The sequence below is a fragment of the Arvicanthis niloticus genome, chromosome 4, assembly GCF_011762505.2.
Source record: "Arvicanthis niloticus isolate mArvNil1 chromosome 4, mArvNil1.pat.X, whole genome shotgun sequence".
In the NCBI taxonomy this organism is placed as follows: Eukaryota; Metazoa; Chordata; class Mammalia; order Rodentia; family Muridae; genus Arvicanthis; species Arvicanthis niloticus.
The window spans coordinates 63499324-63518622 of record NC_047661.1 but is presented as its reverse complement, the minus strand read 5'-3'; the positions used below and the strand labels follow the sequence as shown (position 1 = coordinate 63518622).

At 42.5% G+C, this 19299-nt stretch overlaps 1 protein-coding gene across 4 annotated transcripts in view; it reads left to right on the top strand.

Annotated features, from left to right (window-relative positions):
- Positions 1-19299, top strand: part of Tmem131l (transmembrane 131 like) — a 131225-nt gene that overhangs the window by 64704 nt on the left and 47222 nt on the right. For all 4 annotated transcript variants that reach the window (XM_076932586.1, XM_076932583.1, XM_076932584.1 and 1 more), the window contains exons 4-7: positions 646-714; positions 6533-6656; positions 7522-7638; positions 8367-8477. In XM_076932586.1, coding sequence (XP_076788701.1) covers positions 646-714; positions 6533-6656; positions 7522-7638; positions 8367-8477 — 421 coding nt within the window. The remainder of the gene's footprint in view (positions 1-645; positions 715-6532; positions 6657-7521; positions 7639-8366; positions 8478-19299) is intronic.

Below are 19299 nucleotides of genomic sequence, written 5' to 3'. Positions count from 1 at the left end.
TGGAACCAGGCTTGTCAGGCTGTCATCCAACAGGCTAGGCCTAGTTGGTTCCCGGATAGTGTTCTTCCTTCCATCGGCCACAGGTCTGAGTTAGAGATTTGCCTCTAAGTGCTTTGTGACCTTGTAAGTTGAGGAAATCCTCCAGGCTTCATCTGCCCACTTGGAAATCATGTGCAAAACCCAATGTTCAACTCGCAGCTCTGGCATTGGATGGGAAGGAGCTGCTCTTAGCTGCCATTGCCCCTTATTAATGCAGCACATTTCTGTGGCCTCTCTAAGGTTGCTTTACGGCCATGTGGTCTTTGGGGTGTGTGAAGATGGGCCTGTTACCTTACTTCACGCAGAAAGAAGCCTCCTGGTCATTAAGTGGGGCTAAAAGAAAAGTTTGTGTCATCATTGTGCTGGCAAGATCTGTCCATTTGATAAATGTTATATTAACTGTACACTGGATGCTTGTACATTTTTAGAACTCTAGTTCAAATTTATCTATAAGGGAGTAAAATTAAATAGCATGGATTTAGAGTCATTGTCCTTAGTATATGATTGCAACATCCAAATTTAAAACTAAGCAATTAAATTAATCTCTCTCTCTCTCTCTCTCTCTCTCTCTCTCTCTCTCTCTCTCTCTCTCTCTCTGTCTTTTAGCTTCTCAGATAAACTGTTTATTGGAAAAGGCTTACATTTTCAGCCATCGGTTCTAGATTTTGGAATACAGTAAGTATTTTTTAAGATGAATTTATAACTAAATTCATCTTATTTGTATTTGTCTTCAGCATATCTTTTTAAAGTTTTTTATTTTTTAATTATGCATGTGTGTGTTAGTATATGTAGTAATGTCCACATGACTGCAGATGTTGAGAGAAGCCACAAGAGGGCATTGGATCCCCTGGATCTCCAGTTACAGGTAGTTGTGAACTGTTCACTATGGGTGCTGAGAACTAAGCTCCAGTCCTCTGCAGGAGCAACATAAACTGATAACCATGGAACCCTCTCTCCAGCCCCTGTCCTTAGTGTGTCTTTTACCTGATGATATATACAAAGTGTTAGATTTTAAGCATATAATAATGTGAAAGGATATCAATCCTGAGACTCATTAAAGGAATATTTTCATGAAAGGGAGTATAAAAGTTATTTTAAGCCCTTTCAGTTTTTTGGTGTTTGTTTTGCATTGCTAAGGTTTGAAATTAGGGCCTTGTCCGTGTCAGGCATATGCTTTACTACTGAGACGTACCATCAGCCCCCATCCAGTGATTTCATGATATGCTTTATACTATTTGATAATAGCTAGACTTCAGTAAGAAGTCAGCGATAAGTCTTTGGGTTTTTTTTTTTTTTTTTTTAGTCACTTGGGTCTTTTTTTGGAACAAGTTTGATTATTTTATAATAGAAAAATTGAATACTGATGCTCTCTGAATTCTTTTAGCCCAGATGCGATTGTTTGCCTTTCCTGCTGTACCTTCAGGCTGGCAGTTGTACTCTATTGATAGTTCCTGGGTTAGGTGTGGGTGTGGATGTTTAGGCAGGGAAGATGAGATATGCTGTAATGAGAGTCACAGTGCTGAGAACCATGAAAGGAGGATCCCACAGAGAAGAGGAGGGGGCTGGAGAGGAGGCAGCTTAGAACTGTGGTCTGGATGCAGTTAAAAACTTAGAGACTGGTAGTAAGCATTTGGTCAGGTGAAGCTGAGTAAAGTTACCTGGTGATGAATGACTCTACAGCCAGTGAGGTCTGTGGTGCTGTCAGCATTCACCTGCCATTCTTGTCACTTTCTGACATTTGTCATTGTCTGTGTTTCTGAAAGTTAGAGTGACAGGGAAGAAAATGAACTGTCTTGCTGAGCTTTTTAAAGGAGATTTTTCTAAAGGGAGGAAGAGATAAAATTGTTAAGGTAGTTTGCTAAGTTTACAAGATTCTAGGTGTCTGAATTAATTACTGAACTATCTAATTATTAGTGAGGTCCTGCACTGTAGTCCTAGCTGGCTTGAAAGTCACAGAGCTCTCTATCTCCTTAGTGCTGGGACTAAGACTTGTACGACCATGCTCAGAGTACTTTCTATTGAGTTACTTAAAAAAATAGATTAAGAAATTGGTTAAAAGTTGAATTTATAGTCATTTAACTGATAATATAAGTTAAATGATTTATAATCTCACTGACTTCAAATCTGAGATTAGAAAGCTTTTTTCTTAAGGAAAGTATGTATGTGTGTGTGCACGTGTGTGCATGTGTGTGCACACGCGCACGCAAGACTACTTTAGAAACTGTTTTAGATTGGTAGTTACCATGAAATGGATCATGGTGAATATAGCCAGAGTAGGAAAAAAACCCTGGTATATAGGATCCTAGCTGTCATACTCTTCCAGAACATAAAATTCCAAAATTTGGGAGCTGGAAAGAGGGCTCAGGGTCAAGAGCACTTGCTATTTACTCAGAGGATGAGGGCTCAGTTCCCTGCACTCAAATGACAGTTCACAACTGTCTGTAATGCTAGCTCCAGGGATCAGTCTCTTCTTGCCAGGTACCAGCCAGGCATGCGATACACACACATTCAGATAAACACTCATATACATAAAGTTAAAGAATTTTTAAAAAACTCTGTGATCAGTGAGTGTGTATATGTGCTACATTTGTCTTAATTAGCCATATGCATTAATTACTGGTTCTGTTATATAAACATATTGAATGGTTATGTAAATGGAAGGGTTATTGATTTTTTTAGATTTGAAATACCTTCAGAAGATCCAGTTAAGTTATGTAATACTTTGTAGATTTTCAGTGTGTTACTGTGTTTTATGTCATTTGAGTTGTGCTACTTTGTCATTTTGTTTTCTTTGAGACAGGGTTTCACTGAGTGGCCCTAGCTGGCCTGGACCTCAGGGCAGGTTGGCCTTAGGCTGTGACAAAGCTTTTGGCTCTGCCTCTGTAATGCTGGGAATACAGACTTGTGCTCTGGGAATACCAGAGCACTTGTGCAGAGCCTTTATCATTGAGTTTCTGATAAGTTCTGCAAGGATAACTTAGCCATTATCTGAGCATGTGTACCCATTTTTACATGTCTTTGTGCTTGAGTACAGCACACAGAGGTTTACACTTGTTGTTGAGAAGCAGTGCAGTTTGCCCAGGGTCACGTCACTGTGGGGTGACAAAGCCGTCACTCAGTCACTCACATGCTAGTGTTCATGGTAGCGAAAGACAGACTGTCATTTAGTTTCATTTATAACATGTTTAAGAAGTCACTGATGTGTTCCTTCTTCTCACTTGCTAGCTCCTGTGTCACTACTACAACAGCACAGCAGCAGCCATTGTGCTCCTGACTCCCTCCCTTGCTGGTCCAGCTTTCACCCTCACTGTTCTGGTATCAGCCTCAGACAGACAGCAAACTTTTTCCTAGCTTCCATTTCCATCCTGCAGAAACAGGATCTTGTCGCTGCTTAGTCTTCCTCTGCTCTCTGAGAGCTTATCCTAAGGGTTCAAGTTCTGCCGGTTCCAAGGCTCGAAGCGCTAATCATTCCTACATTTTCATCATTCCTTTGTCATATTAAATTAATAGATTATCTTCCAGTTGTCACTACTGAAGGAGATTCATACCCTTTTAACACATGTAAAAATAGAATATTGAAAAGTAGAGTAAAAATAGCCAATGGCAGGGAGGCGTGTGTCTGCTGGGATTCCAGAGACTGCAGACACCCTGCTGCAGAGGGCGCTGCCATCTCCCATTAGTGCATCCCCGTGCTCTTGGAAACCAGAGCACTTGTGAATAGTATGTAAAGTATTAGGGGGCAAGTTTAAACAGCTCGGTTGATTGGTACCTTTTATGGCAAGAAGGGTAGACATGAGCCCAGTTTTTCGGCTGGGTTTATTAAATGACCCTTATGTTTATAGTAGGGTTCGTTGGTGGTGGTTGGTTGGTTTTGTTGTTTTGGTTTTTTGATACAGGGTTTCTCTGTAGCCCTGTCTATCCTGGAACTCCCTCTGTAGACCAGGCTGGCCTTAAACATAGGGATCTGCCTGACCACCGCCTGTCAAGTGCTGGGATCAAAGGTGTGCTACACCATGCCTGGCAGTAAATGATTTTATTTTAATTGAATTATTTAATTATTTTAAATTAATTATTTAATTAAATTTGGGGGCTAGAGTGGTAGTTAAGTGTTTAAGAGTTTGCTGCTTTTCCAGTGAACCCGAGTTCAGTTCCAGCATACATATTGGGCCATCTCAAAACCACCTAACTCCAACTCCAAGAGATCTGACACCCCTGTCTGAACTCTGTGTGTATCCTCCCCCAGTACATGTGCATGTAGCATGCTCTCATTCAGATGCATACCCATAGACATAAATGAAAGAAAGAAATTTTAGACATCAAAAGGACCAAGGCTTTAATCACACAGATTTGTTTTATTTATAAGTGGAGGTTCTAGAATATTTATGATTTAAAATGCACATCAGATATATTAAAATCTTTCATTAAGATGAGTGCTTAGTGCCAGGCAGTGGTGGCGCACGCCTTTAATCCCAGCACTTGGGAGGCAGAGGCAGGCGCATTTCTGAGTTCGAGGCCAGCCTGGTCTACAGAGTGAGTTCCAGGACAGCCAGGGCTACAAAGAGAAACCCTGTCTCGAAACCCCCCCCCCCCCAAAAAAAAAAGAGTGCTTAGGAGAAAGTTCCCATGTCAAACATTGAGTAGCAGTTGCAAGGTGTTTTGTATGAGAGAAACAACACATAAATCGTTCTTAGTCAGGTGAGCTTTTCCTTATGTGAGGCAGAACAACCCTGGACTTGCCACTGTGTAGGGAGTCCTGTCCTCAGTCTCACAGTCCTGCTAGAATAAACAGCACATCTTTATTATTAGAAAAAATTGGAACAAGACTCTAATGCAAGCATAGCACCTGAGGATTTTGCTTAAATTGGAATGTAGGTTTATTTGGGGCCACACTAAGCAGAACTGTAGATTCGGGGATCTGGAAGAATGAATGCAGTGCAGTTCTTGCAGGCTCTACTGCAGCCTGATGGAGCAGGTGAAGTTAGTGCAGGACATAGGAGCCGGAAGGAAATGACCCTTGCAGGTGAGTGGGCTGGAGGCCCACCTGCGCTCTACTGTCCTCTTGCCAGGCTGCCAGCCAAAGCTCCAGTGTGGTGGCCTTTCCATTAGATCACTACTGGGACATCCACCGGCAGGAGCTTGTCAAATGTTGTGTAAATCTGTACAGGTTTTTGTTTTGCTTTTGAGACAGGATTTCCCTCTGTACCCCAGGCCTAAAGCTTGTGGTTCCCCAGCATCAGCCTCCTGAATGCTCTCCCAGAGTCCTGAGCTCTTTGAAAATTCCCTGTCCTTCTCTCTCTTCCTCTTGAATTATCACAAAAATGTACTTACCAAAAGATGAAAGTGTGCTTGCCCCAATTTTGAGAGTAAATAAGCCTTCGAGGAAAGGAAGTGGACTTCCTTGATGACCAATGGCCAGCTTGTTCCAAGCTTCTGAACTCCAGGGTTTGGTTTCTTCATAGTATTCTTTTTTCTGTAGCTGCCATCTTGATACATTGATTGGTCATGTGATGAAGGGAAATATTCCCCTTCATCCTTGGATACGTCTGCCCTCATTTGATTTCACTGATCATCTTTCGTGCATACATTTCTTCAGCTTAGGAGGGTGGGCTTTGCTTGTGGTGTTTTCTTGGTGGGCTCTGAGAAGCTTTAAATGGTGGATGCAATTTCTTACCTAAATATCTCTTGATTTGAATGAGAAACACTAAATACATTAGGGCATGCCAGAGTAAGTTTGGTTTTATAAACAAAACAACGTGAAAGTACTTAATACTGCAGATGATATGCTGAATTCTTACAACACAGAAACAAATGGAGCACTAGTATAGGATGTCATTAGTCTTAGAAAAATAAGGTTTTTTGTTTGCTTTTAAAACTGTTATGTATTAAGTGTTTTATTTCCAACAAGATTTGATAATTGTTCTGTCATGAGAACTATTTCTCTTCAGAGAGGAGCTATGCAGCAACTATCCCCACCCTACTAAGGTCCCAGTGACAAACCAAAGTATGATTTCACTGAAGCAGGACTTTGAGTTTATTGGGATTACTTACTGTGAATGAGAGGTTACTGAAAAGAGCATGGATAACTTCAGTGCAGCTGCACTGAGGAGTCTTTAGCCAACAATAACTCTCCCTGGCTCTGCAGACTCTGCCTCCTTCTTTCAGGTCTCCACAGCCTATATACTCCAGCCCCTCCTCCTGTGAGGGTATGCCAGCTGTCAATGTACCCAGCTGTGATTGTTTGCAGCTCCACACAGCTGAACTATTGATGATGGAGGCTTTTGGCCTTGAGGATGGTACTATCCCCCCTGTTGTTCTTCTAACTTTATAACGGACATTGCTAGCTCTCTGGGGTTAAACTCTGTATGGCCTAGAGATGCAGCTCTGTGATGGGCATGGCACCCTGAGTTCAGTCTAGCATAAATAATGGTGTGCGAGTGCATGCATGAGGGATACTGATAATCACAAGGGCCTGTCTTTCCACTTCCCCAACCAGGTTCCTGGGACATCCTGCAGCAAAGCTTCTCTATGCCTACAACCCCAGCAGGGATAGCGAGGTTGTGGTGAACTCAGTGTTTACAGCTGCTAGACATTTTCATGTGCCGCCTGTCCATTGCAGGGTGAGTGTTGATGAATCTGACGTTCTGCTCATAGCCCCCTTCCTGCCCATGCTTCCATTTAGTAGCTTTCTGTTTGCTTTACGTGTACTTTCCCATCCATTTTCTTTCATAATTTTGGTAGCTCTGGATACGTAATGGGGAAACATGTTTAAAGAAACTGTAGTAATGCACTTGTGTAAGCTTGGCTTTATCATGAGCAGAGAAAGTTGGTATTATTGATCTTAAGACTGGCATGGACACTGACTGAGGCTTCTAAACCTTGCCCTGGGTGTAGAGTTGTGCTCCCTCAGACCTCATAAAGCTAGGGTTGCTTGTGAATGGAGCTTCTTCTGTAGTTAGCTCGCATGACAGACCGTGGTCTTTTTTAGTCACCTTAAACTTCCTTAAGCTTTTAATTATTTTGATTGCCATGTTGCTCGATGTTACAGCGTTCACAAACTTAACGAGAGCAAGGAAATGTTAACGGAGAAGCCCTACATTTGGTCTTTGGTTGGTTTGGTTTATATAAACACTGTCCCTGGTTTTTAGTACTGTGTCAACATATTTAATAATAAATCTGTACATCATCCTCTGCACTGAAACAGAAACAGAACTGTTAGATACAGACAGGTGAACACACGGGTGAAGGGGACAGTAGAAAGTGAGGCACAGACTCCAATCTGGAGTGAGGGAACTGGGCAGTTATTTGTCCTGAGTTGGCAGCTGCTCTTGGAGTGACAGAGATGATCAGTTTGGAGGGTCTTGGGACTTCATGATGTTGATAAAGAATACAGGATATGTGCAAGAACTGTTTGCAGAAGTAGTTAAAAGGAAAGAAAGTATGTGAAGACTTTTGCAGATGTCTAACGGAGTGTTTTCCTTTCAGGTGATTCCTGCAATGGGGAAAACATCCTTCAGAATTATTTTCTTACCTACTGAAGAAGGAAGCATTGAAAGCTCTTTATTTATTAATACTTCCTCACACGGAGTCTTTTCCTATCATGTAAGTAACTTCATTTTGCCATATAGTTTGGCTGTCAACTTAGAGGGTAACTGTTTTTTAAAGGACTCTTGGAGAGATTTCCTCCCTTTCATGTCCTTAAACTATAGCCTACAGCAATGCTAAATCTAAGTCTATTAACTTCCATGCTTTTGCTTAGTGGGCCACAGAAGACCCTCCCTGCAGCCTGATAATCCCTGGGCCTTTGAAGTGTGTTAGAATGAAGCAAAAACTATATACCATACAGTTTTCTAGAATAAAACCTAGCAGCCTCCCCCTCTCAGACAAGAAAGAGGGGGTACTTCAAGGGCCGCTTCGACATTTTGCCTGCCTCCTCTTGCAGGAGTGTTTATGGTCAGGAGTCGCGCTGAGTGTGGCCATCCGTTCCTGGGGCGCTCCTCATTCACATCACTACTGAAATCAAGATACTGGGAAGGGCACATGAAATACCATTTTGCTCGTGTTTCCAGAACAGGGGTCTTAACCCAAGTGTGGTACCTGGGGCATCCTAAAGGTGTGGTACCAGGTAATCCAAGCATCAGAATCGATGGTTTGTGCTTAATTCTTATCAGATTCCATTAAACACATTGGTTCCACATCAGAAGAAAAGAGTTTTGCATTATAAGGAACAGTTAGTATTTTTATAGATGGAGATGGATGTGTTGGTCAGCAGGTGTGTGTGGACAGGCTGCTGACACTAACAGATGTGTGTTTCTCTTGCTTTCCTGCAGGTATCTGGCATGGGCACTCGCAGAGTCTCTACAGAAGGGTCTGTGGAGCAGCTGCCGAACACATACTTTCTGCTTCCGCAGGTCCAAAGTATTCAGCTTTCACAGACACAGGTCATTGTAATAGAGCTACTTTGAACTCATTTGTAGAGAATGCACAACCTGATCTGCATGGTCATATAAGGGTTTTACTCTATTTTGAAAAGTCTTGAAATATGGAGATAATAGGTGTATTTAAAGCGTCAGTGAAATCTATGTATTCTTCCTTTTTTTTTCTTTCTTTTGTGTGTGTGTGTGTGTGTGTGTGTGTGTGTGTGTGTGTGTGTGCATGTACATACCTGAATCCAGGGCCTCTTTCATGCCAGGCAAGTGCTCTTCTGCTGAGCTATAGCCAGCCCTCCATACTTCCTAATAGCCCAGTGCTGCTATTCCAGTGTTCTTGATTCCACTGCTGCCCTATGAAATGGATTTGTTTATTTTAGCTATTGGGCTGTGTACTCATGATTTTGTTTTCTTTTTTTGCTTATCCATTTCCTTGAGTATAATTTCATGATGAGGCTGAGGTAACAGATAGACCATGAGCTACTTTATAGGGCTTGTTAAATTTTGCTGGCTGTTTTTCAGGAAGACAGAAAGAACTACTAGAGCCACCAACAATGACAAGCTTCCAAAAGATGCTTACCATCCCTTTTCTCTTCCTTTGTCCTGCCTGGTTATGACTTGCTTTTGTTTTGGTACTTTGAGACAGGGGCTAACCATGTTCCCTGACTGGCCTAGAACTTGCTATGTAGACCAATGTGGCTTCAAACTCAGAGATTTACCTGCCTCTGCCACCTTAGTTCTGGGATTAAAGGCATGCACCACCACACCCTGCAGGAGGAACATTCTTTTATGTTTTAGTAATTGTATACAATTAAAAATTTCTTTCATGCACATTTCATTAGCAGCTAATAGAAGTGGTCACTACTTTGGTACTTAGCTCTCTTTTCCCAAATTGAGCCCATTATCACCTGCTTAAAACCTGCTAGTGCATTCTTTCAGGTGTTAGAATGTATGCTTGGTCCTTGGTACAGTCCTTACTCCGTGTGGCCTTGCATGTGGGGGAGTGAATCCTGGGCCTTGTGTGTGAAAGGTAGGTACTATGCTCCTGAGGTGCAGCCCCCAGCCTGGCTTCCATTGCACACCCCTCCCCTCCCCTCCACATCTCACTAGCCTCCTCTGATTGCTCCTAGATTCTGTTTACCTTCTACACTGTCCTTTGCACCTGCAAGTTTCCCAAGCCTCTCCTCCTCTCTTCTCTAGATTGCCCTTATTTCTACCTCTTTCAGTTCAGAGACTTTCTAAGACAGGTGGAAGGGTATTTGCTCTTCCCAGCCTGGCTTGAGATCTTTGTTCAAATATAGTGGAACTATTTTCCTTCCCTCTAGAGCACACATGTCATAATTGGGTAAGAGGGCTTGCTATGCAAGCATAGGGACATGATTACAAAACCTCAGTATCCACATAGAGAGCCAGGCATGTTGTCTGTGTGCTTATAACCATGGTGTTGAGGGAATAGCGACAGGAATGTCACTGGGACTTGTTGGCCACTACCTGGCTTCTGGGTTCTGTGAGAGATCCCTGTCTCAATTGAAAGACGGAGTGATGCAGGATATCTGGCATCATCCCCTGGCATCCACCCCATGTACATGGGTGTGCATGTCCATACATAGACACATTCTTCTATAGAACATGAGTATGCGCACACATACTACATAATGGAATCACTGCCTGAGCTTTGCTCTATGCTCCATGAAAGCAGTGAGTTCTGATTCAGAGTTCTAGGAAGCTCCCTTTCCCTCAGCAGGTGGCCAAGGCTGAGATCTCTGAGTTGTCAGTAGGCTCTAAGGCTGTCTTCCATGGGCCAGTTTCTGCTCCTTGCCTTAAGCTGACCTTGCGGATAGTGACTTGGCTTTTCTTGATTTCGCTCTATCAGATACAGGTTCATCCCTAATCCAAAAATAGGAAATACATTAAACATTAAATACATTAACATTAAAAATTCCCACACTGTTTGAGTGTGAACATGATATCCCCAGTGGGAATTTCACACATAATCTCATAAAGTTACTTACAATTAGAACACAGACACACTAAAAGTATTCCTATATATGGGCTGTGTTATGTAATGTGTACATGAAGCATAAATAAATTTTATGTTTAAACCTGGATTCCTTCCCTGATATATCTCATTATGTATAGACAAATACCCCAGAACTGAAAAAGAGCCCACACCTACAGTCTTCCTGGCCTTGCACATTTGGAAAAGGAAAGTTTGACCTATGCTTCCCTTTCTGCCTTTTTGTGTGTGTGTGTGTGTGCGTGCATTTTAGCTTTTTTAATAAGTCTCACTAATGTCTTCAGTGACACTGTAAAAATCTACCCATTGAAAGACAACAGCTTAGTGTATTTAGTCACAGAGTTATGGACAGACTACCATTACTATCTGATCTTGGTGCATATTCCTTGCTTTAGGCACCGGTAGCTGTTTGTAAGGGGTACAGAAACTACCCAAAATGGCCACTCCATTATAAGGGAGGTTTTTGTTTTGTTTTGTGAATAAGAGAGAGGAACATCCAGGGATCTCTGGAAGATTCCAGAGCAGAGAGAAAAGAAAACAGACTGGACATGGCCAGGGCTAAGTGCAAAGGAGCAAGAATAGTGAAACAAGAGATTCACAGAAATTGTGTGTGTGTGTACTTGCGAGTGTGCGCCTATGCACCTGGGGTGAGGTGTGTCTCTATGGTAACATGATCTTGTGTACAGGGAAGTACAAGCTCCTTAGCTTTGTCATAACGCAAGGCCATCCCTAGCTAGGGTCCAGCGCCCCTCTCCTTCCTTGGAGCTCCTGACTCTTCTGAGCTAACCATCCTTCCCAGAGCACAGCATCCCTCTCTACCCCATCCTCTTCATGAGGCTTATCTTAGTCTAAGTGTGCTAGTTCTATATTCTAAGACCCAGTTCAAACGTAAGCTCTTCTCAAAGTTCCCCTGGTCCCGTCAGCCCTGTGCTACTCTATGACACAGGGTCCACACCCTGTTGTAATGTTGTCCCTCCTGCTCTTCCAGGGGCTCACCTAGGTAGGACCCAGTTGCCACCATTTCTAGAATGTCCATGTCAACTCGATGTGTAATACACTGAAGGCCCTGGAGTTTTAAATAGATAGGTGAGTCAATGGGAATTTGAGCTGATCCACAAATAGCACCTAAGCAGTCACTCCCTTCGTTTGAGGAGCATCACCTTTTCACACCCGCCCGGCTGACCTTCAGCAGACTTACCACCGCAGCAGATGGCATTGTTCTTATTTTAGAAATTGTTGAAAGGACTTGGCGTTCAAATTACTTGGTTGGAGGTCAAGATTAGAGTTAGGACTGCAAGTTACAAGTGAGTTGCTTTAGTTTTTATCCCCAAATGTAGTAAATGTCATAATGATTTTCCTCTGTAATATTCATGATACAGAAAAGAAAAATGCCAATAAATTTTTTTTTGCAAAGCCAGGCAGTGGTGGCGCACACCTTTAATCCCAGCACTTGGGAGGCAGAGGCAGGCGGATTTCTGAGTTCAAGGTCAGCCTGGTCTACAGAGTGAGGTCCAGGATAGCCAGGGATACACAGAAAAACCCTGTCTCAAAAAAAAACAAAAAACAAACAAAAAAATTGCAGCATTTTTATTATGGCAACAAAATAGACACAGTTCAAAGCTCTACAGTGGAAAAAGGATTTGACCAATTAGCAGCATATTAGAACTCCTTCCAGACTATGGCTTGGAGGTCCACATGGAAGTGTTTGACAAGCCTGTAATACCCAAGGTTGACTGTGTGCTCTTATGCTGTAGTTTTGTGGTGGGAGAGCATGTAAATACTATGGTAGCTTGAAAGAAGGCAGGGACTAATTGATGCAAAGGCCATTGAGAGGTGCCACTTACTTATTGACTTACTTCCTTTAGGACCACCTGCCCAGAGGTGCCACTGCCCCCAGTGAGCATTATTAACTATCAATTATTAACCAGACACATGCCTGGTGGACTTGCCTAGATGGAGGCATTTCTTCCTTTAAAGTTTCCTTCTCCCAGATGACACTTGCTAGCTTGTGTCAAGTCGACAAAATGAAGAACAAACCAACACAGTTTATTTGTAGTTCATAACAATTAAAATATGGTTACATTATTACCTCTCCCTTTCTTCCAACCCCTTTCATATCTCTTTTCCAAATTTATGACTACCTTTTCTCTGATTATGGTTATAAACATACAAATGTTTGTATGTACACATAACTGTATACATTCAACTTGCTGAATCTGTTTAGTGTTGCTTGTATGTATATTTTCAGAGCTGACCGCCTGCTATTGGGTAACCAGTTAGGGAGCTCATCCCTGGGGAGACCAGTTCTCCTCCCTCAGCAGTGCTAGTTGCCCATGGCTCTTTGTCTAAGTTGTACCCCATGAAACATGTTTTTCAAAAACATTTTTTTCTAGGCTGCTCACATGTAGAGAATGTTTTATTGATTTATTTGGTCAAGACAGTTTTGAAACATGTTATCTCAGTATCCACCAGTTGTGTGAAAGACTAAAAAGAACTTAAAGTTTTGGAGCCACTGCAAAATAATAATTATCTAGAATGAAATTTTAATATGGGAAAGCTAGAGAAGTTACAATTAAAGGGAATCCATGTCACACAGTTGTACTGTGTGTACACACTTAAGCACTGTGACACACTGATTTCTAAAAAGAATATGTTTTTAAGATCCTCTGTGATAGCAAAAATTATGATTTGTAACAAAACAAGAGAAACAAACCAGAGGAATGAAAAGTAGAGGGTGAGACTGAGAGAAGGTGGCTTTGATCAGTGTGTGTGTGTGTGTGTGTGAAAGATACTGAATACCACTGATAAATGCAAAAAATACATCATAGTAAAAAGAAAGTATTACAAAGCACAGCCATACTTGGCAAAGGTCACCATTATTAATACCTGTTGTCTTCTATATTTTTCTAATTTGTGTGTGGGTGAGGGATGGCTCTCTGACAGTGACCATATTGCTGTCCTGTGTGGTGAAGAGACTTTCTCGGGTGTGTGGTGTCTAAGACATTCCTGACCAAGAAAATTGGCACAGCCTTTGCTGTTGGTGCATGATGTCAAGCCTCATGCCTGCCAAGAACAGGTGCTGGAGCCCGAGGAGAGGGTGTCCAAGTAGTTGCTGTTGGGTTGTTAACTTCATGGGTGCTGATCCTGTCAGTTCAGTATGACAGTGGGATGGGGGAGAGGTAAAATCAGTGTGGGGAGTAGACGTGAGACTTTCACTCACAGTTAGACAATGGAGAAATGGGAGAGGGCACATTTTACTTAATAAAAATAAAAGTACTGCAAAAACCTATCTAAGGATATGGAGGGGAAACAGAAAGTAGGAAAAGTTTAAGGGCTCCATAATAGTCCTGATCTCCTGACTGTTGTACATAATAGGGGGAGGGCAAGGGTCCCCATAGTGGTCTTAATCTACTGATTGTCTTACATGATTAGTTGAGTGGGGTGAGCAGTTTTCTGAGAGACACAGTTTACATAAGGGATGTTTTTCTCTACTAGATTGTAAGCTGCATCAAGCTTTATGTCCTAACTAATAAGCAACATGGTCTGGCAGTATTATATGAAATAATAATCGAATTCATCAATAGAGAAGGAATTATAAGCTATTTATGAAATTATGGCCTACAGCTTTTTTTAAACTTCTTTCAGATAGTCATTGTATTAGAATACTGTAGAAAGTCTTCTGTTAGAAGACTTAAAGCTGCCTTGTTGACACTGTTTTCTGACCAGTTCTGAGCCTGCTGCACATGAAGAATCAGGAGTTAGAAAGCTAAGCATGGTTGGGCCAGGGAATGTTGGAGGACGCCTTTATCCCAGTGCTCAGAAAGCAAAACTCTTAAGTTCTGGCCAGACCCTACCTCAGAAACAGCGGGCGTAGGAAGGTAGACTGTATTTCAGCCCTACAGAGCCTGAGGTTAAGAGTTTGGGGCCAACCTCCCTCTTGTCTCAAACAAAATCAAACAAAAACAAAAGAAGAAAGTTCAATGAAGAATTAAAAATCAGAGAAATAAAAGAACATCTTAGCATATTTATATGACTGAGGCATGTTCTCCTTTAAAATCTGGGATGAGTTCCTATCTCTCTGTCCCCAGGATAGGACACCTGGGCCAGTGGAAGGCATTTATAGCTGAAGGAGACTCCCTCACCCTGGCACAGAGAAGGGAAAAGCTACAGAGTCCCCCTTGCAGGACAGGATCCTAATCTGTCACTCATAAATAGGAACTCCTCATGGAAAGGCAGCTGAGCTGAGAAAACAGGGCAGCTGGGGATGAGATTCTTGTAACACTCCAGGATTCACAGTCCTGGGTCAGTTGACGTATTTATGGAGCTGGAAGAAGAGAGCAGCCCTGTGCTTCCAGCTTCCTGTGCCTGCCCTCCAGCACCCAAGCAGCCCCTTCCCTGTGCCTTTTATATTTAAAAAACCGCACTAGGTGTGCTGACAGTAACAATGCCAAACTTAAACTCTTGTTTTCTTCTCTGCCCTCATCCCAAGTCCTCAGCTATGATTTCCAGGACAGCTCATGAGTTCCTCTGTAGTAAGGTCACACTGCAGCATTAAGACACTCCTTTGAAGAGAAGGAGTAAGGAGAGGAGGAGAAGAAGGAGAGGAGAAGCTAGGTGATGAGAGAGAGAAAGAGGGGGGAGACAGGGAGGCAGATGTTCACTAGTCAAAGATAGTTGATATATCTAGGTTGGGTTACACCTCTGATTGAGCATTACCAAACTTATAAAGCCTTTGATTAACGTTTTTAAAAAAATGTATAAGTACAAAAAGGAAAAGGGGGCATGTGATAGGGGTTTTCTAAGGGGGTGGGGGTGGGGAAAGGGGATGGCATCTGAAGTGTAAATAAAATATCCAATAAAAAAAATGAAAAAAAAAAAAAAAAGACACTCCTCTGAAGGATGGCTTGCCCTACCTAGTGATGTGTGCTGCTAGTGGGTAAGGAGAAGCATCCCAAACCTGACTGCCTGCACAGTAGTCATGGTTTCAGGTAGCCTCAGCACTCAGCTAACCTTCCTTTGCCTCATTCTGTCCGTGAAGTGGTAATAGACCTTCCTGGCAGAATAGGATGCTACTGAATAGATCAAGTTGTGTAAACAGCTTAGAACCAGTTCCTAACCTCACGACTTTAAAAACAGATTTTGAATATAAACCTTCTATTATGAAACTTAAGGAAAAATTTCAAATTCAGATTTAGTCTTCTGGCAAGGCATGGAAGTTGAAGGCTATAGACCCATATCAGTTTATCTTGGCCCATGAGTTCATAGACAAAGAATTTGAAGTCCTTCCTTATTTTCTTTGTCTTGGCCAGAGAGCTTCTCCATGCCTGTGTGCAGCTGGGGAACCTTTGGCAGCTACATCCAGACTCCCTTTTACTATACCTTGTGGGGCTTTCCCAGGGTCTCTGTGCTGACAAATGTTTCAATTCTAAGGTCCTCTTCAGCCCCTCTTATGTTTCAGGTTCTTATAAGATCCCCAGAAATATCAGAATATCAACCTTACATGCACTGAAATTGGAAGACATGCTCCTCCCTGCTCTCTAGACACCCATTCTAAGCATAATTGTTCCCAGTGTCTTGCATATGTCTAAGGGCAGAAGGAGGATGGAGACAGCACCCAGGGTTCAGCTGGTTGTTTCAAGCCCAAGGCCTTTGCACATACTGCTTGCTGGGCAGGTATGACTGTTGGTCAAGAGACTGGTAGGGTACTGTGGGGTTGAGAGTAGCCACCTATCAAGAAGCTGGCACCTGAGACACTGGCCCCTTCTTCAGAGCTTGGCAGTGTCTTACAGCCACAGCAGCTTGCTCCCTAGGTTTGCTTTCTGCTCTACTACCTTGTGGGTCTGTTTATATCTTGTGTCTTGTTCATGATGCTCAGCTGAATGGTGTCCAGACTCTGCAGAGTCCCCAGGCTGAGATGTGGGGTGCATTGGCCTTCTGTCATTTCTCACTGTTGACCCTGGAGGCTTCAGACCTATTTCTTCAGGAATATTTCCCTTCTGTACTGCTTGCTTGTCCTCAGCAGATTCCCGATGGGTGCAAGAGCCCAGATGAGGGAGCCATCAGCCTTGTGCTGTTCCTTCTTGATAGATTGGAGCAAACCCTTTACATTGCAGGGGAAGTGCTTTGCTTCCAGTGTTTTGGGCTTTGACCACACCCATTATGAGCAAGGCTGTCAGTTCTTTTTCACTTAAAATAGCAGGTAAGTGTGCTTGCTGTATAAGCTCGAGGAACTGAGGTCAAATCCCCAGCATCACAGATGCTTCTAACCCTCTGCTGTACCAAGGTGGAGACAGGCAGATCACTTGCTGGCAGCCAGCCTAGCTCCAAACACAGTGTGTGACTGTCTCAAAGGAATAAGGTGGGTGACAGGATAGGTCAACTGCTGTCTACCTCTGGCTCTCACAAGTGCCCTCCCCCAACTTTTAAACAAACTGAAAAGAAGAGGAAAGACTGACTTTGAGTCGTGTTTCCAGCCTGTGAACACTTGGTTCCCAACATGTAGAGTCTGTGTCAAGGCAAGGCAGTGTATCCTGGTGAGCCTGTGTGAAAGGACAAAACAGCTTTTAACATTGTGCTGGCCAGGAAGCAAAGATGGGGAAAAACAGCAGAGCCATAAACTCCTTCACATGGGAAGGCCAAATTGTTTACATAATGTATTTGGGTAGATCCACCTCATTACTTAAAGGTTACCTCACTCTAGATTGCTTGCATCTGTTCTTCAAGGTTTCTAGCAAATATACTGGGGTGAGAGGAAGCAGTAAATGGCACATGGTCATCATCCCTCCACCTTTGGGTTTTGAACTAATTGTTACATTAGATGAAAAGAATTTGAAGTATTTTAGGAACAAAATATTTCCCTTAGAATCCAAAGGAGTGAGGAAGAAGAGATTCCTCCTCATAGCCTCAAAGTGGGAAAGCCTCATCCCACAAACATCTAAATTATTAGTTAATTATTGGTGGAATTAAACTAAGGAAGCTCATTAATTGTAAGTGAATATATAGAAGTAAACCACCCCCTCCTCTCCTCTGTGCCCAGTAATTTGCACATGTGTCCCACTCTGGCCAGAGTGAATTCAGTAACTCTCTCCTAAGGATGGAGGTAGGGTCTTAAAGTAATGCAGGGGGTGCCTGGGGTTTGGGTTTGAAATGATACAGATTAACCCTTTTTCTTTAGAACAAAACAAAAAACTAATTCCAAGCAGCTCTTGTTTGCGCACATGTTTTGTGAGTGTATCTGCTAATATAAGTAAGGTTGTGTGTTTGTATGTGTGTGTTTGTTCCTCCATGGGAAGACAGAAGCTAGTGGTGGGGATTGAAACAGAATTACTGTTTAATACCAGGGAGAAGCAGCCCCCATGCAGCACATCCTGGTAATTGAGCTGAGCTGTCATCAAATATTGAATGCTGGTCATAGCATCTGAGAGTCCTGTGCAAAGGGCAGGGCCCAGGATAGCTGTCATGTTTTCCAAGGCCATGGCTGTTCAGACTCCATTGTAACAGCCTCGTGTGTTTGGGCTGCCAATGGAATGCCCAGGGCCTGTACAGAACTTGTGTTCCTACTGATAGGCATGTTGACATAAACGATTTAGTGTCTGAGAAGAATAGGTTGTAAAGTTGTGGCTTTCCAGAACAACTTTCATTTGGAAACCTAGTTTCAAGGGCCTTGTTCATGTGGTGGGGTGATTCTGTGTACTGACTCTGTTACCTGGCTGTTGTGGATGCAAGTCGTCAAAATGACTTAGGGCTTTGCTACTTTATTTCCTATTTTATTGCACAGTCTCAGAACTTCACACTTTGTTCCTAAATGTCTTAGCAAGTGGAAGGAGATGACTTTTCAGATCTCAGTTCCCAGTTCCCTACTTTCCTTTTACCACAAACCACCAGGTTCTAGACAAAGGTGGCTTAATGCATTTCTGCTTTCTTGAGTGCTGTTATCTTGAAATGGCTTTTAAAATCTTATGTCTGCACTGGCAAAGTTCTGGTCTTTTATGTACCTAGGAAGAATAAGCTCAATCTATTCTGGTTTCTTGAACAAAGTTCTAGTTGGCAAAAATAACTTCTCACACTAGCTGGCCCTTTGATAAGTCATTGACCCCTCCAAGCTATATTTCCTCCATGTCTAAAAGGTAATAGCAGTACCATATTGTTTTAAGTAAAGACTTAATATATGTTATGCTCTAACTTACTAAAGTAAAACGGCAAGTTTCACACATAGAGAGTTGTCTAGGTGGCTGGTTTTCTCAATTGCTCAGGCACTCTGGGTAGGAGGGGCAGTCTTCCTGTTTGGCTTGCCCTTTTAGGTTCTTTCAGTGGAATTTGTAGTATTTTCATTGTTGTTCCAAATGGTTTGTATTTTGCTAATAGTTTCTCTGTTAAAGTTAAGATTGCAATAATTTTGTTCTTTTGGGAAAGAACTGTCAGCTTTTCAGGTCTTCTCCTCCTCTTCCTCCTCCTCCTCCTCCTCCTCTTCCTCTTCCTCCTCTTCTTCTTCTTCTTCTTCTTCTTCTTCTTCTTCTTTTTGGGGGGGGGGAACACAAATCCACACAGGTCACAGGCAGTATGGACATGCTCCAGCTCCCCCTTGTGGGGTTCTGAAATAGTCTGTCAGAAGACAGTGGTAGTTTAAGTCTCCCTACATCCTAGTATATGAAATCAGTAGTACTCTAAAGTCTGAAAAATTTTGAGCCCGAACAAACACCACAAATGGGATAATTCAATGTACAAACATTTTTTCACTCGCAGAATTACTTTAAAAATACTGTGTAAAATTATGTCCAGGCTATATGCATAAAGCGTGTAAGGCATAAGTGAATTTTG